At 50.8% G+C, this 14559-nt stretch overlaps 1 protein-coding gene across 6 annotated transcripts in view; it reads right to left on the reverse strand.

Moving 5' to 3' along the window:
• The window catches only part of TRAPPC9 (trafficking protein particle complex subunit 9), a 570776-nt gene that overhangs the window by 453868 nt on the left and 102349 nt on the right, over nucleotides 1-14559 (reverse strand). For all 6 annotated transcript variants that reach the window (XM_019459757.2, XM_019459759.2, XM_019459760.2 and 3 more), the window contains one exon: nucleotides 3269-3395. In XM_019459757.2, coding sequence (XP_019315302.2) covers nucleotides 3269-3395 — 127 coding nt within the window. The remainder of the gene's footprint in view (nucleotides 1-3268; nucleotides 3396-14559) is intronic.

Here is a 14559-nt window from a genome sequence, read left to right on the forward strand (position 1 = left end):
AAATAAAAATTTTTTTAATTGAAAAAAGAATAAAATTACAGCAGGGATATCTTTTGGCCCCTTTTGTTGGGCTAACTTGCATCACATGACTACTTTAACCGCTTCTGGGTGAGCCCATGCCACACACAGCAGGTAAGTATTTCCTGTAAGCTGATGAGATGGTTTCACTGTCAAGGACGAGGCAAGTTCTCAACAGACGTAAGGGCTCCAGTCTTCTCTTCTACAGCTGAAGCCAAGCCCACGAGGCATCTCCGGCAAGACAGCAGCCTGTGCCTCACAATCCTACCCAGCGGGTCTGGTCACTCACGGCTGCGGGCCTTTTTCAACCAGCTCCTCTGGAACACTTCCCGGAAGCTTAGTCTTCAACTGCACCTAATGCCGAGCTCCTCCTGGGGCTACAGGGCTGACTCTTGATGCCGGCTTCAATCTGGCTCTAATTATGCGGACAAAGTCCTTGTTTCCAGGCACGAGTGCCCGAAACGTCGTCCCAGTCCACATGAGCTGCATCGGCCCTCTCCAAGAGAAATGAGGAACGCGGGTTTTGTAGGAGGGTGGCGATCCCACACGCAGCGTGGACCCCCGGCCATCCCACCCAGGCTCTCTCAGCTCCCACCGTGCTCCGCAGTCTGGCTGAACACCAATCACGTGGTCTGCCGCCTGTAATCAGCATCTGTGCTTGCCTTCTCACACGATGGTACAGGTCTCAGTCTCCACCGCTTAACTCTCGTCAAAATCTTGCTCCTGAGAAATCACACTCATGCCTGATGTATACGCAGCCCCCACAATGCAAGACACTCCCCACTGTATGGCGGGGACAATCCAGACCATTAGAGTGCCGGTCGTGGTCCGTCAGGCCTGCTGTGACACAAATACCAAACATAGGGGGACCTAAACAGCAAATGTCTCCCCCTCACAGCTGTGGAGGCTGAAGTCCCAGACCGGGATGCCAGCACGCTTGGGCCCTCGAGGGCCCTCGTCGTGGTTCCCAGGGTGTCCTCACACAGAGGAGAGAAAGAGCCCTGTCCCCTTCATCCAGGGTCAAGTTGTGGCTGAAAGAAATTACAATGTACACGGAGGGTGTACGTATTTGCACCTGGGGGGCTTCAGGAAAGGCTGTAGAGAAGAGATATTCCTTGAACTAAATCTTGAAAGACGACTAAGTAACAGGCAGTCGGGGCAGCAGAGACATTTCAAGCAGAAGACGAAGCCCAAACAAAGGAATGAAACCCCGTCACACACTTCTGCGACCCCAAGTGCTTGTGCAAGGTGCACGGCCCTGGTGGGACCAGAGGAACAGGAGCTCACAGCAAAATCTGGAGATGGAGCGGCCACAGGCGGCCCTGTAAAGTCAGGCAAAGCAAACAAGTCGGGTTCTGTCCCATGAGCAACGGGGAGCAAGGCAGGCTGGGAGATGTGCTGACCTGCCAAATCTTCCAAAGGGGTTTCCTTCCACTTCACCAGTGGTGCTGATCGGCCGTGGGGTGAAGAACCCACCCACGGGGCATCCCACACCTGATTACATGCAGTTTCTCTTTCTAGTTTTAACAACATCAGGCATGAGTGGGGTGACGAATGAGTCACCGGGACAAACGGCTTATTTCTGAGGCTGACGGTCTCTGAGAACCATTCAGAACGTGTTTACACCTGGTGGGTAGTACATAAAACCAGTTTCTTGTAGATCATCCCTGACCACACCAGGCAAGAGAACTGGCACGGGCCTCCGGCAAGGCTCACCTCGCCGTTCAGAGGCAGCTCCCCAGCACAGCGTCATTGCCGAAACACTGGTCACTGAAGGTTTCACAGTATTTGCCTAAACGTCAGACCGCCTGCTTCTACCCAATCTGTTTCATCTAAGGATTTTAGACAGCTAAGGGACTGAAGAGCTAACATCACAGTATTTTTTCAATCAATTCTCTATCTGCAAATGTAGGTGTAAGATGTCTCCAAGAAGAAAACGGAGATTTACTGAGTGCTTGGATGTGCCAGCCACCGGGCTCCAGGCTTTTGTAAGCATCAGCTCAGCTAAAACAACACCAACAGCCCCAGGAGGAGCAATTTTTACACCCATTTTCAAGATCTGAAACTGAGGCTCACAGGACCAAGGTCACACACTAGTAAAGAATAAACCCTACGTTCTAACTTCCATACGGGGCTGCCTCTGTGATATAACCTTCCCCTCCCGGTGTCTCCATGTGGAGAAAAGCACTTTTCCTCCTCAGCCCTGATAACCTGCCAGGACCAGCCCGCCCTGCTCCACTGACAAAACTCCCGACCACGTGGGGATCTAGATGCAGCACCAAAATCCTAGAATGTTCTGTTAGGTTCAGGATGTTCTATTATGCAAATTTAGACGCGGACAGTTCATGATGAAGATGAAAAATCATTTAAAAAGACCATAGACAGAGGCGCATACTGTGAGGCAGACCAGCAGCGGGTGCAATGGAGACCCAAGACTCTCCTACCCATGGCGGGTGCGTGCAGCAGGAGGGAGTGCCGGCAAAGGCCTCCTAAAAACCAGGCCTGTAATGAGTCTGAAAAAACGAGCGTGCACTCGACAGGTTACCGCCGGGGAGAAGAAAGACGCACCCCAGGGCACGCACGGCGTCAGGGAAGTCACCCAAGTGTGTGGGAGGGGCTACACCCTTGTCCGTGTGGCAGGGGCCTGTGGTCTAAGGAAAGGGGAAAGCCTGGAAGCCTGTAGGAGGAAGAGGCAAGGCCAGGTATGTCTCATCCCCGCAGAGGCCACGCCGCGGGCTCTGGAAGCAGGCAGACCAGGTCTGCATCTGGTTGTGTCGTCCACGAGGCACACGGCAGTTACACGATGCCCTGGCCCGATTCTCTCATCGACACGATCCTCCCACTTCCTAGCGCCACTGCTGAGATTTAAGGAGATAATGAACCAGATACACAGCAATCAAACATTGAAACTCTCAGGGGTGGAGGGGAGGGAGCAGGGCGGCTCGGCCAGTTACGCGTCCAATTCGTGATTTCGGCTCAGGTCAGGATCTCGCGCTTTCACGAGTTCGAGCCCCTCATCGGGCTCTGCAACGGGCAGCGTGGAGCCTGCTGGGGATTCTCTCTCTCTCCCTCTCTCTCTGCCCCTCCCCCACTCCCACTGTCTCTGACTCTCTCAAAATAAACAAATAAAACTTAAAAATTTTTTAAAAAGAGAATGGAAACTCTGGTCAGGATCCACATTTATGACGCAAGTGGTAGACAAATCTGGCAGTGAGGCGCCCGTTGGGCACGCTGGCAGGGCCCGCCTTACCTGACGATGGGAAGCTTGGTGAAGGGCACTGGAGGCAGGGTGGGCCCACCTGGGAGGGTGAGGAGTTCCATGGTCCCAGGACATTTGCACGTGTAGTTCTCCAGGCTCTGAGTCACGTCTTTCTTTTCTGAAAAGGAAAAAACAAAATGAAGGTCAATTAAATAAGAGTAAAAGTAGGGGTCTTTGGGTTTTGCGGGGGGGTGGTTTGAGCAAAATAAAATTCTTAACCCAATCCATGCCAGTCCAGCGAGTCCATATTGTGACAGAAATGAAGGGGCGCTGATACAAGAGACCAAAAGAAAGCAGATGCTTTATTCACTTCATTTAAATAATCACCAGCAATGGCTCCATTCAGGGGCATATGGATAAAAAGGAAGTTAAATTACTGTCTTCTAGAAGACTTCATTTCCCAAGAGAATAAATCCTTACCAAATTCCAAGAAAGTCAGTAGGCAGGCAGGACTGGAGAATCAGTATATTTTATTACCTGACATATATATTTCCAGAAATTACTAGGTACCAAGCCAAATGCCAGGCCCTTTCCCCAAGGAGTCTACAATCCATCTGTGTAATAGATATTTAAGAGAATAATTACAAACCCAGACTATTTTGCTCCACCCCACCCCCACCCCTTGGCTGGGAGGGAGGAAAACAGGATACAGGGAATGCCGGCTTACGGTCCACAACATGCTCACAGGCTTTGTAACACCCCGGAGCCCAAGAGCACGTTACACACCCCAAACTATGTAATTACTCAGGAAGGCAGGCATCACAATGCTCTTTTTACAAATGGAAAAGCTGAGACCAAACCAGGCCCAAGGCTTGTCAAAGATGTGTCAGACCTAAGCCAGTGGTCTTCTCACTGATCCCTTTGGAAGGATTAAGGGAGGCGGAAAGGGAGTTCACTCCTCCTGGCTTCCATTTCCTCTGCCACTGCCTGCAGGGAAAGGTGGAGGGCACGGGGACAGTGGTGACAGAGGGACACAACACCTAGGAGTCGCCCCAGCTTCAGATGAATGGCTTGGTCCCGCTGGTCCAAGGTGGGATCGCCTTAGGGGAAGGCATTCAACCAGAGCCAACCTTCTGCTCTGAAGAAACTACTCAGGATGGAAAGAGGTAAAGCATTAAAAAGCAGTGACTGGCAGGGCGCCTGGGTGGCCCAGTCGGTTAAGCGTCCGACTTCGGCTCAGGTCATGACCTCGCGGTTTGTGAGTTCGAGCCCCGCGTCGGGCTCTGGGCTGACGGCTCAGAGCCTGGAGCCTGTTTCGGATTCCGTGTCTCCCTCTCTCTCTGCCCCTGCCCTGCTCACGCTCTGTCTGTGTCTCTCTCTCTCTCTCTCAATCAAAAAGAAAAAAGAGGGGCGCCTGGGTGGCGCAGTTGGTTAAGCGTCCGACTTCAGCCAGGTCACGATCTCACGGTCCGTGAGTTCGAGCCCCGCGTCAGGCTCTGGGCTGATGGCTCAGAGCCTGGAGCCTGTTTCCGATTCTGTGTCTCCCTCTCTCTCTGTCCCTCCCCCGTTCATGCTCTGTCTCTCTCTGTCCCAAAAATAAATAAACGTTGAAAAAAAAAAAAAAAAAAGAAAGAAAAAAAAAAGCAATGAGTGGCAGATGTGAGCACTGAGTGCAGTGAGACAGTGAGAGCTGACGGTCATCACACAGCCACACGGCTGCACTGAGAGAAAGGGGACAAGGTTGCCAGAGACCAGATATAGTGCTCCTCCGGGACTGGGGACCATAAGTAGCAAATATCGAGGCAAGGACACGTATTTTAACTGGTAAAAGCTGCTGCCACAGGCATTTCTGTGTCGAAGCAGCATTCTCCGGGAAACAGGGGGGCAAGAAAGCAACCAGAATTAACTTTGGATGTGACACTGTAATGTTTATCTGCAAAATGAACAAAATTCTTTAAATAAGGAAATCATCTTCCATGTATACGTGATAAATCTCCTGAAGGGCTCCAGGCGATGGTGTGCAAATGACCTCATTTGCCTAATGCTGGGTACGGCGCTCATGGCTTAGGTGTCTTATTAAGTTGGATTACGGCCTCTGAGTAAACCCTGCTGAAATGAAGAGGGAAATGAATGTACCCGTGAAGCCTGACGCCCCCTGCAGGGTCATCCAGGAAAAGCCCCGCAGCACACGCCTTGGCTTGGCTGTGGATCGGCCTTTCCGCGCCGACACTGCGCACAGCGCGAGTGCCAGCAGGGAGGCGTCGCGGCTGCCGGCTTCTCGTGCAGGGCCGGCTCACCGGGGACCCCACGGCCTGTGCGTTCCGGCCCCTCCTTTCCGTCTGCTCGCTGTCCAGGCGGGGGATGAGCCTGGCTGCGAGCGTCCTCGGGGCTCTGCGGAAGCCAGGTGCACGGGGCCCTCCCCGCCAGCTGTGCGCGGTGGCTCCAGGCAGATCAACTCTCGCCTCACTTCCCATCAGGTGACATGCTAATAAGCTGCTGGGGGCGGGGCCTCTCCCCCCGGAGCCAGGGAGGGGACGTGGGGGTGTCACCGGCTCCTGACAGGACTATCGGCCAATTCTCCTCCCTCATCCCTCTCACGGCACTACATCAGGAGCCCCTCTGCACCACGCTCACGTCCGGGGCGCCCTCTGTCACCGCGCTCACGTCCGGGGCGCCCGTGCCTTCTGGAGCTTCCACAGGGCACAGGAACTAGGACCACGTCCCACCACCCAGAGACTTCATATCACTGCAGTGGAGTTTCCGGAGTAAATGCTGCTGAGGTCCATCCGATGGGAAGGTCCCACTGACCTCTCTCCTCGTGGATTTGAGCACCTGCCCTACGTTGTTTCCCAGATTCGTTATTTTATCAAGGATTACAAAATGGTGATTTTGTAATTCTTAAGTTCTCTGTACTTAAAACCTAGAATCTGTCTGTGAGGAAGGATTTTGCTCCTTATCAACCATCCCAGAACACCAATGATACAGAAGAGAGGGGTGATGAATGGCTGAGCCTTTCCCTGTACTTACTGGAGTGGACAACTGCCTCCAGGGATGTCCAGGGGGTTAGATGTGATTTAGTACCATTATGAACTGGTGGATTTTTATACATTTGGTATGTCACTTGATTGCCATCACACTTTTTTTGATGTTCAGGTTGTCCCATCTTTGTCCACTGGGAGCTCTGTCACAGTGATTCCTGTGTCCTTTAGATAAGGCCTCATTATTCATCAATAGCTTGCTCTTTCTAGCTCATTTTCAGTCCCAGACCTAGAACCAAACCATTTCTCCAAGAAGCCCTTGGATCCTAGTGGGAAACAGTGCTTAGAAATCAGAGTCTGGAAGCCAAGGGCACTCATCACTGCTAGATTCTTACTGTCTCTCTAGGCCTTGACAAAAGGGACCACTTACAAAATGTTTTAAGTGTTGAGATTTTGTTAAGTGACTTTACTTTAAATTTTAAGATTTGGCAACTAAGGGGTACCTGGGTGGCTCAGTGTGTTGAGCGATCGACTTCAGCTCAGGTCTTGATCTCACGGTCTGTGAGTCTGAGCCCTGTGTTGAGCTCTGTACTGACAGCTCAGAGCCTGGAGCTGCTTCGGATTCTGTGTCTCCGTCTCTCTCTCTCTGCCCCTCCCCCACTTGCATGCGTGCTCTCTCTCTCTCTCTCAAAAATGAATAAACATTAAAGAGAGAGAGAGAGAAAGAAAGAAAGAAAGAAAGAAAGAAAGAAAGAAAGAAAGAAAGAAAGAAAGAATATGATGTCAAAATAAAACACTACAATTCCTCACAAGTGATTTCACAGAGGCAGGACCAGAGTCTGGGAGAAGACCACGCACGAAACCTGATTCTACTGATAAGGCTTCATAAAGAAGAGGCAACATTCGGTCTTTTGTCTAGGGGCACAGGTCTCTGGAAGCAAACACCATGAGTACAATTCTTGGAGGTTTTGCTACGTTGCAGGGAAAGAATGACAAGAATAAGGACATATGGCCATTAAAGAAACCATGTCTGAGGGGGAAAAAAGACTAAGGACACAGAATGAATCCCAATATATCATTATAAGTTGTATGTGCACAACAAAACCTAACAGAGAAGCTGCCCGAGGCACGTGTGAGAGGGAGCAGGCTAAGACTGAAAACGCCCAAAGGGCTGAGGGTGCAGGGGGCACGGGGGCTCCAGGTGGAAACAGCAACGTAGAATACGACACTGGCTGCCGTGGGAGGGGGCTGCTGGCTTTCCCACGCGGTGACTGGCAAACATTTCACACGCGCCTCACACGTGCGTCCCTCTCTGAGACAGGACACCTCAGAGACTTGTGACTTTGCTGCAGGGATCTCACTGCTGGCAACAGAGGACGCACCCAAGTTTGCCAGGCAGACAAGGAAGGCCTCCGTGCAGGGAAGGAAAGGAGAGGTGCTCAGGGGCGAGAAACGGTGGGGCCGCTCAGGGTCCACTTAGTTTGTACTTGGTCCTGCCGTCAATGGAGACCAGCACTGTTTCAGCACTAAGCGGCCCCTACCTGGACAGCTGCAATCACTACTCCCAGTTACACGTACTGAGCACTTACTGCATGCCAAGTATTGTAACAGGCGCTCAGACTACAGAACCGTAAGGGAAGAGATCCTGGTACAGAGCAGAACCTCAATAATTTTTATCCGAAATACGTTTGCCATCCCCCTCCCACAAAATCCTGCCAAAAAGGGGTGGGAGGCATCATTATCCCCCTTTTAAAGTGACAAACATTAGCTTGGTGACGATCTGAGAGATCTGATTGTGGATTAATATAAAATGCTACCAAAATGATTTATTAATGTTTAAGTGTGATATTAAATACCATGGGTATATAAGGAAATGTCCTTTTTTTAAGCAGTGCATCCTAAGGACTGAAGGTGTGAACTGAAATGATGTCTTAGGGTTTTTTTTTTTGTTTTTTTTTTTTTTTTAATTTTTTTTCAACTTTTTTTTTTTATTTATTTTTGGGACAGAGAGAGACAGAGCATGAACGGGGGAGGGGCAGAGAGAGAGGGAGACACAGAATCGGAAACAGGCTCCAGGCTCCGAGCCATCATCAGCCCAGAGCCTGACGCGGGGCTCGAACTCACGGACCGCGAGATCGTGACCTGGCTGAAGTCGGACGCTTAACCGACTGCGCCACCCAGGCGCCCCACGTCTTAGGGTTTTTAAAAAGTAATTCAGCACACAAAGCAAGTGAGAAATGAAGTAAATGTATAAAAATCTTACTAAGCATCGAATCTGGTGTATGGGACCGCTTCATTATTCCTGGTACCTTTCTGTTTGAGAATGTGTCGCAGCAAAAATATTTAACGAGCCTGGGGAGGTGAAACGATCTGCTCAAGAGAGGCACCGAGCTGGAATTTTGGAATTTGGATCCGAGGTGACGACGTCTTCCTGTCCCCCAGATTAGGCCTGATCACAGACACCCCAGTGTCGCGGTAACACAAACAGCAGGGCTCCCGGCCACAGCGGTTCGAACCCGTGTTCCGCACGCCCAGCTGGAACGAAGCTCGTGACCAATCCGAGCGTGGTCCTAAGCGTGGGATTTGGTCAGAGGGAAGTGAGAACTCCTTAATTTATTCCACTAAAACTCAGCTGCCTTAGTCTGCTCTGGCCGACATAACAAAATAGCATAAAGTGGGTGACTCACCACAAACACATACTGCTCACAGCACTGGAGGCTGGGAAGCCCCAGATCGGGATGCTACAGACTCAGTCCCTGGTGAGAGCCCACTCGACGGCCTGCAGCTCCCACCCTCCCGCTGTGTCCTCGCAAGGCCTTCTCTCCGGGCACGTGTCTCCTCCTCCGAGGGCATCAATCCCACCAGAAGGGTCCCACCCTTAAGACCTACTGCACGCCTGATTACCTCCCAAAGACCCTGCCTTCAGTTCAATCATACTGGGGGCTTGGATTTCAACCTACGACTTTGGAGGGAGACACACGCAGCCCATAACATCACTATAAACTTGTCCAACTTTGCCCAGAAGACCCGACGGTTCATTTCACTCAAGCTTGAGCACCTAATACCCTTGAGAGTTATTTTTCCATCCCAGAAATTAAAGAAATCATGCAAAGACAACATTTTTAAGAAAGCCCAGCTGCCACCTGACTGTACTGTTTCTTATAGAAGCAGAAAATATGAGCACCCCAACTTCTGAGCACAGAAAAAGTCACAGGCCATTTGCCATTTCAAAAGATGACACTGGCACAAAACCCAACACATCCTGATTTCACAGTTCAGCGCTTTGTGCTCCTTCTAAATAATCATGTCAGACACCCGTGTCTGCATAAATCAGGTATGATGTTCTGAACAGGAGAGAAGAGAAAGGAGCACGTCTTTTCTTCCAAATATGAAAGAAAAATACTAAGGAAGAAGAAAATAAAAGATACACAGGAAAAAAGCAGAGGTGCGGCCCAAGACGAGACGATTTGAAAGTACACTTTCGGAATCGGTTCTGACACCTTCACTTACAGAAAATACAAACCGCAGCTCACCTTGGAACTGCTCTCCTAAGACCAGTACTATTGATCTTTCAGCATTATGACGCTGAGATCTTTGAGGGGGTTCCCAATAAGTAGACCTCCTCGGCCCCCCCTGGCTTCTAGATGAGTTGAAAACAAAACAAAAAGACAAGACAGGGATAAAACGTCATCTGTGTTACCGACACAGCCCATGTGAAAGGACACGACATGTTTCTCAGAAAGTGCAACTGCTCACTGGCACCAGGACCTGGGCAGACAGAGGCCGTGCCGAACTGGGCGGGCCCCACCGCCCAGCCCGCTCTGTGGCCATACACGTCGCTAACAACGACTTGGAAACGTGCCTTACTTGTTTTCTCTTCTCGTCATAAAAGGAAATGTCACAGGGTGACCCAAAAGACAACCGCACGACCCTCGTGTACGGCTGGTGGGAGAGGGCAAAGCGGGGCGGCCTCTGAAGAACGCAGTACGGCAGTCCCACGGAGTCACCACACGAGCCACCAATGCCCCTCCTGGGTGGATACTCAGAAGCAGTGAGGGCAGAGGTTCAAACCGATAACCTGCACGCCGTGTGCACAGCAGCGCTGCTCATGGCGGCCAACAGGTGGAAGGAGCCCAGGGGTCCATCCGTGAACAAACACAATGTGGTCATAGAGAAAACGGAGTGTCATTCAGCCTTAAGAAAGGACGGAGACTCTGACACCTGCTATGACACGGAGGAGCCTTGAGGACATTGTGCTGAGTGAGGACGACTAGCGCATGAGCCCCCTGCTGTGAGGGCCCTGGAGCCGTCACATTCATGCATGCACGGGAGAGGCGAGCAGGAGGTACCAGGGGCTGGGAAAGGGAGCTACTGTTCAGGGGGACAGAGCTTCGGTTTGAGATGATGGGGAGACCCTAGAAATGGGCAGCGGTGATGGATAAACAACAGCGTGCACGCACTCGATGCCACAGAGTTATACCTCTAAAAATGGTGAACACGGTAAACGTTGTGCCGTGTATATCTTACCATGATTAAAGAAAAAACGTCAGTGAAACTAAGGCATGTGCCAGGTGTGGTGTGGGCCCTGGAACACAGAGACGTGTGGGCACGAGCAAAGACGCCACACTCCAACTAGTCTCCCTATTAAGGGTGTGAGGGAGGAGGCTCGGCCGTGCGAGCGGACACGGCGCGGATGGGTGTCGAGGCTGGCGCCGAAGGCCACGGGGCTGGGGGGACGGCAGAGGCACCGAGCGGGACGTCCCAGGACAACAGAGGCCAGCAACCACAACATCCCAACACGGGGCTCAGACGCACCGCGTCTGAAGTACGGAGGAGCTGCCCAGAGGGGCCAAGAGACCCAAGGGACGGCCGGCTGGTGACGAGGCCGGTGGACCGGAAGAAGGTAGGGTCCTGAGCACCAGGAACATCAGCAGAGAGAGAACACCTCCTGGGGAGAGCGTAAGGAGGCCACGGAAGAGCGGAGGCCCCATGACGACACTCAGGGAAACACAGAGGCAAAGGGCAGGGAGAAAAGGAAAAAGTAGGAAATCAGCTTGAAAGGAAACCATCCTGGAAGTTCGGACTGAGACGCGAGAAGCCAAAAGATGAGCGTTTCCACAAGAAGAGAAACAGGGGTGAATGCGACACAGAGGCCGATGAGGATGCAGACAGAAAACCAATGTCACTCCTGAAGGTTCAGGGTCACGTGTCCCCATTGAAGGGGGACCGTGGCAGGCGCAGGAACCCAACAACGACCACTTGGGACCTGGTGGGGACCGAGAAAGTGGCGCCAGCCCCCAAGCCAGGAGTAACGTGCCAAGTACGTCCAGGCGGCCAGCCGTCAGGGGCCGTCACGTGCACCGTCTCGTCCCTAGATATTAACACTGACCCAGTGATGAACGCCATCACCCACCCCACTGCAGCATCCAAGACGAGATACCGCTTTTCTAAGGTCACACTGCTCACGAGCAAGACTGGGACTTTAAGCCCAGGCTTCTCAAATCCAGGGCTTCTTCCACCATATGGAGCGACTTCCCTTGGGCATTACTGTGCCCATTTCACAGAGAGGAAATCTGAGGCTTCAGAAGGAATTTCCTAAAGCATTCAGATACGAAGTGGCTAAATTACATGCAAACTCAGAGCTCTGAGTTCAAACTGTTTTTTCCATTGTGTTGTACGGCCCACCCGAACCGCCCCAGGAGGTGAAAATAACGGAGGAGAACACGGGTGTCTCGGAGCAGCCAATCCAACACGTCCGGCAAGTCAAGCATCTTACGTAGCAGGAAAAACCAACTCAACTCTTCTTCATTCCACGTGTACATCCAGGCGGGACGATGGTCCAACCCCAAAAGGCAAAACAGTCCCCAGTGTCACCACTAGAAAGATGACCAACGATGTGCCAAAACAGCAGACACTGAAGACGCCCTTGTGTACCAAGAAAACAAGCCCTTCCCTAAATGACGGGACGGACTTAGACAAACCCGCAGTGAGCCACACAGGCCGCCTCCCGCCCGCATAACTTCCTTCTTGTTTCTCGCTTAATTTACATGGTGGCAGGTCAGAGTCTCTGACAAGCGACCCTTCAAGTAGACCAGGAGATGAAACATTTTTCCTTGTTCTTTTCAAGTATGTAAACATGTTCTACCAAAATGAAAGGCAATTATGTGAAGCCACCCGCTCGTTATATCCTCATCTATTTAAAGCACTACCTAGAAAACATTTAAATATCTCTAGAGACCTCAATAAAACACCCACAAGGGGAAATTCTCCTAAGCATAAAGACTTAATAAATAATTAGAAAGAATGTGCACATCCAACTATGAACTAACAGTCAGATAAGGTAAAGTACAGTAACAGTGCAAAGTTACATAATCATTAACGATGACATTTATAAAGAGTCTGAGATAATACGGAAGATCTCTGTTATGTGGAAAATCAGGATGCAAAACCATATGTATAGAGTAAATTCAATTTAAAGATAATTCCAGGGGCGCCTGGGTGGCTCAGTTGGTTGGGCGTCCAAGTTCAGCTCAGGTCATGATCTCACCGTCTGTGAGTTCGAGCCCTGCATCAGGCTCTGTGCTGACAGCTCGGAGCCTGGAGCCTGCTTCGGATTCTGTGTCTCCCTCTCTCTCTGCACCTCCCCTGCTCACACTCTGTCTCTCTCTCTCAAAAATAAATAAACATTGGGGCACCTTGCTGGCTCAGTCGGTTGAGCGTCCGACTTCAGCTCAGGTCATGATCTCACAGCTCATGAGTTCGAGCCCTGCGTCGGGCTCTGTGTCGACAGCTCAGAGCCTGGAGCCTGCTTCGGATTCTGTGTTTCCCTCTCTCTCTGCCCCTAACCCACTCGCATTCTGTCTCTGTCTCTCTCAAAAATAAATAAACATTACAAAATAAATAAACAAATAAATAAATAAATAAATAAACAAATAAACATTAAAAAAATTTTAAAGGTAAATCCAATTTAAAAAGAATAGAAAACAATACCAAAAAATTCACTGAAATGTTAACAGCGTTTGCCCATGCAGGATTATGCATAACTTTTTCTTTTCTGTTTTTTTTCCAAGATCTCTAAAATAAGTATAATAAGGACACACTAGTTGTACAATAAAAAACATTTCAGAAATACTTGGAAGTGAATTTCCAACACCGTTTGGTAAAGAAAAGCCAGGGGTTGTGTACAGGGGTGCTCCTCACGCGTGAAGAACGCAGCACCCTGAAATGTCCGTGGACAGCGCCGAGGCACCCTCGTTGCGACGGAGCTCCTAGTTCACTGTGAGGGCGTGCGCAGCCTGTCCCCCCACACGCGCTGTTCTCGACGGCAGCCTGACGTTTAAGGAGGACTTGCTATACGCCAGGCACTGGGCCAAGCACTCCAAATGTTGTCTCACTAAATTGTCCCCAAGAGATTACGTGAGGGGTGCCACCGGCACCCCGATTTACAGAGGAGCAGAGTGAAGCTCAGAAAGCCCTGCTCCGGCCGAGTGTTCCCTTCACGTCTCCCCCAGGCTCTCCCTCGTGACAAACTGCTGTGCTCAGCCATGTCCCTTCTTCTGAAACTATTTCATACTTCACTCAGCATTCCTTTAACCAACAAATACCGGGGGTGCCTGGGTGGCTCAGTCGGTTAGGCGGCTGACTTTGGCTCAGGTCATGATCTCACGGTCTGTGGGTTCGAGCCCCGCGTCGGGCTCTGTGCTGGCAGCTCGGAGCCCGGAGCCTGCTTCCAATTCTGTGTCTCCCTGTCTCTCTGCCCCTCCCCTGCTTGCTCTCTGTCTCCTTCTCAAATAATAAACATTAAAAAAAAAAATTTAACCAACAAATACCGGCTATCTGCCCTGCGTGAGGAAGATCTGTACCTCAGACCCTCAACCAATGGCCTCCTCTTTGAGGACAACAAGATCCCCTAACTCCTCAGTCTCCATCAATACATACTAACGAATAACGTGGAAAAGACAACAGAAATCAATTCGGTTTCGCATGTATTGACTACTTTCCAGGTAAAGCACTATCCAGAATGGGGAAAGATCAAAGGTGAGTAAGACCCAAGGAGGGCGTGAACTCATAAGAGAGCCAGAGCAAAATTACTCTCAGGACACAAGGAAACGATCCTGAATTCTGAAGTAGGTAAGGCCAGGAGGAGGTAAAGAGGGGGCGAGTTTGACTTTCCCGTTTGTAGGAGGCGGAGCTCACTGCGACAGGAGCAGCGCGGAAAGCCACGCCACACACTTAAAGAACGACACAGAAGTCCAGCAGATAGGAGATACAGGTTAAGCAGATGGAAGTGAAATGAAATTAGGTTAAAAAGATGGTTTGGATCAAATTGCCAACGTCCTTGAGAAGGAGCTGAGACTTTATTAA

This window comes from Panthera pardus, unplaced genomic scaffold (assembly GCF_024362965.1).
Source record: "Panthera pardus isolate Hobbes unplaced genomic scaffold, ASM2436296v1 HiC_scaffold_7, whole genome shotgun sequence".
NCBI classification, from domain to species: domain Eukaryota; kingdom Metazoa; phylum Chordata; class Mammalia; order Carnivora; family Felidae; genus Panthera; species Panthera pardus.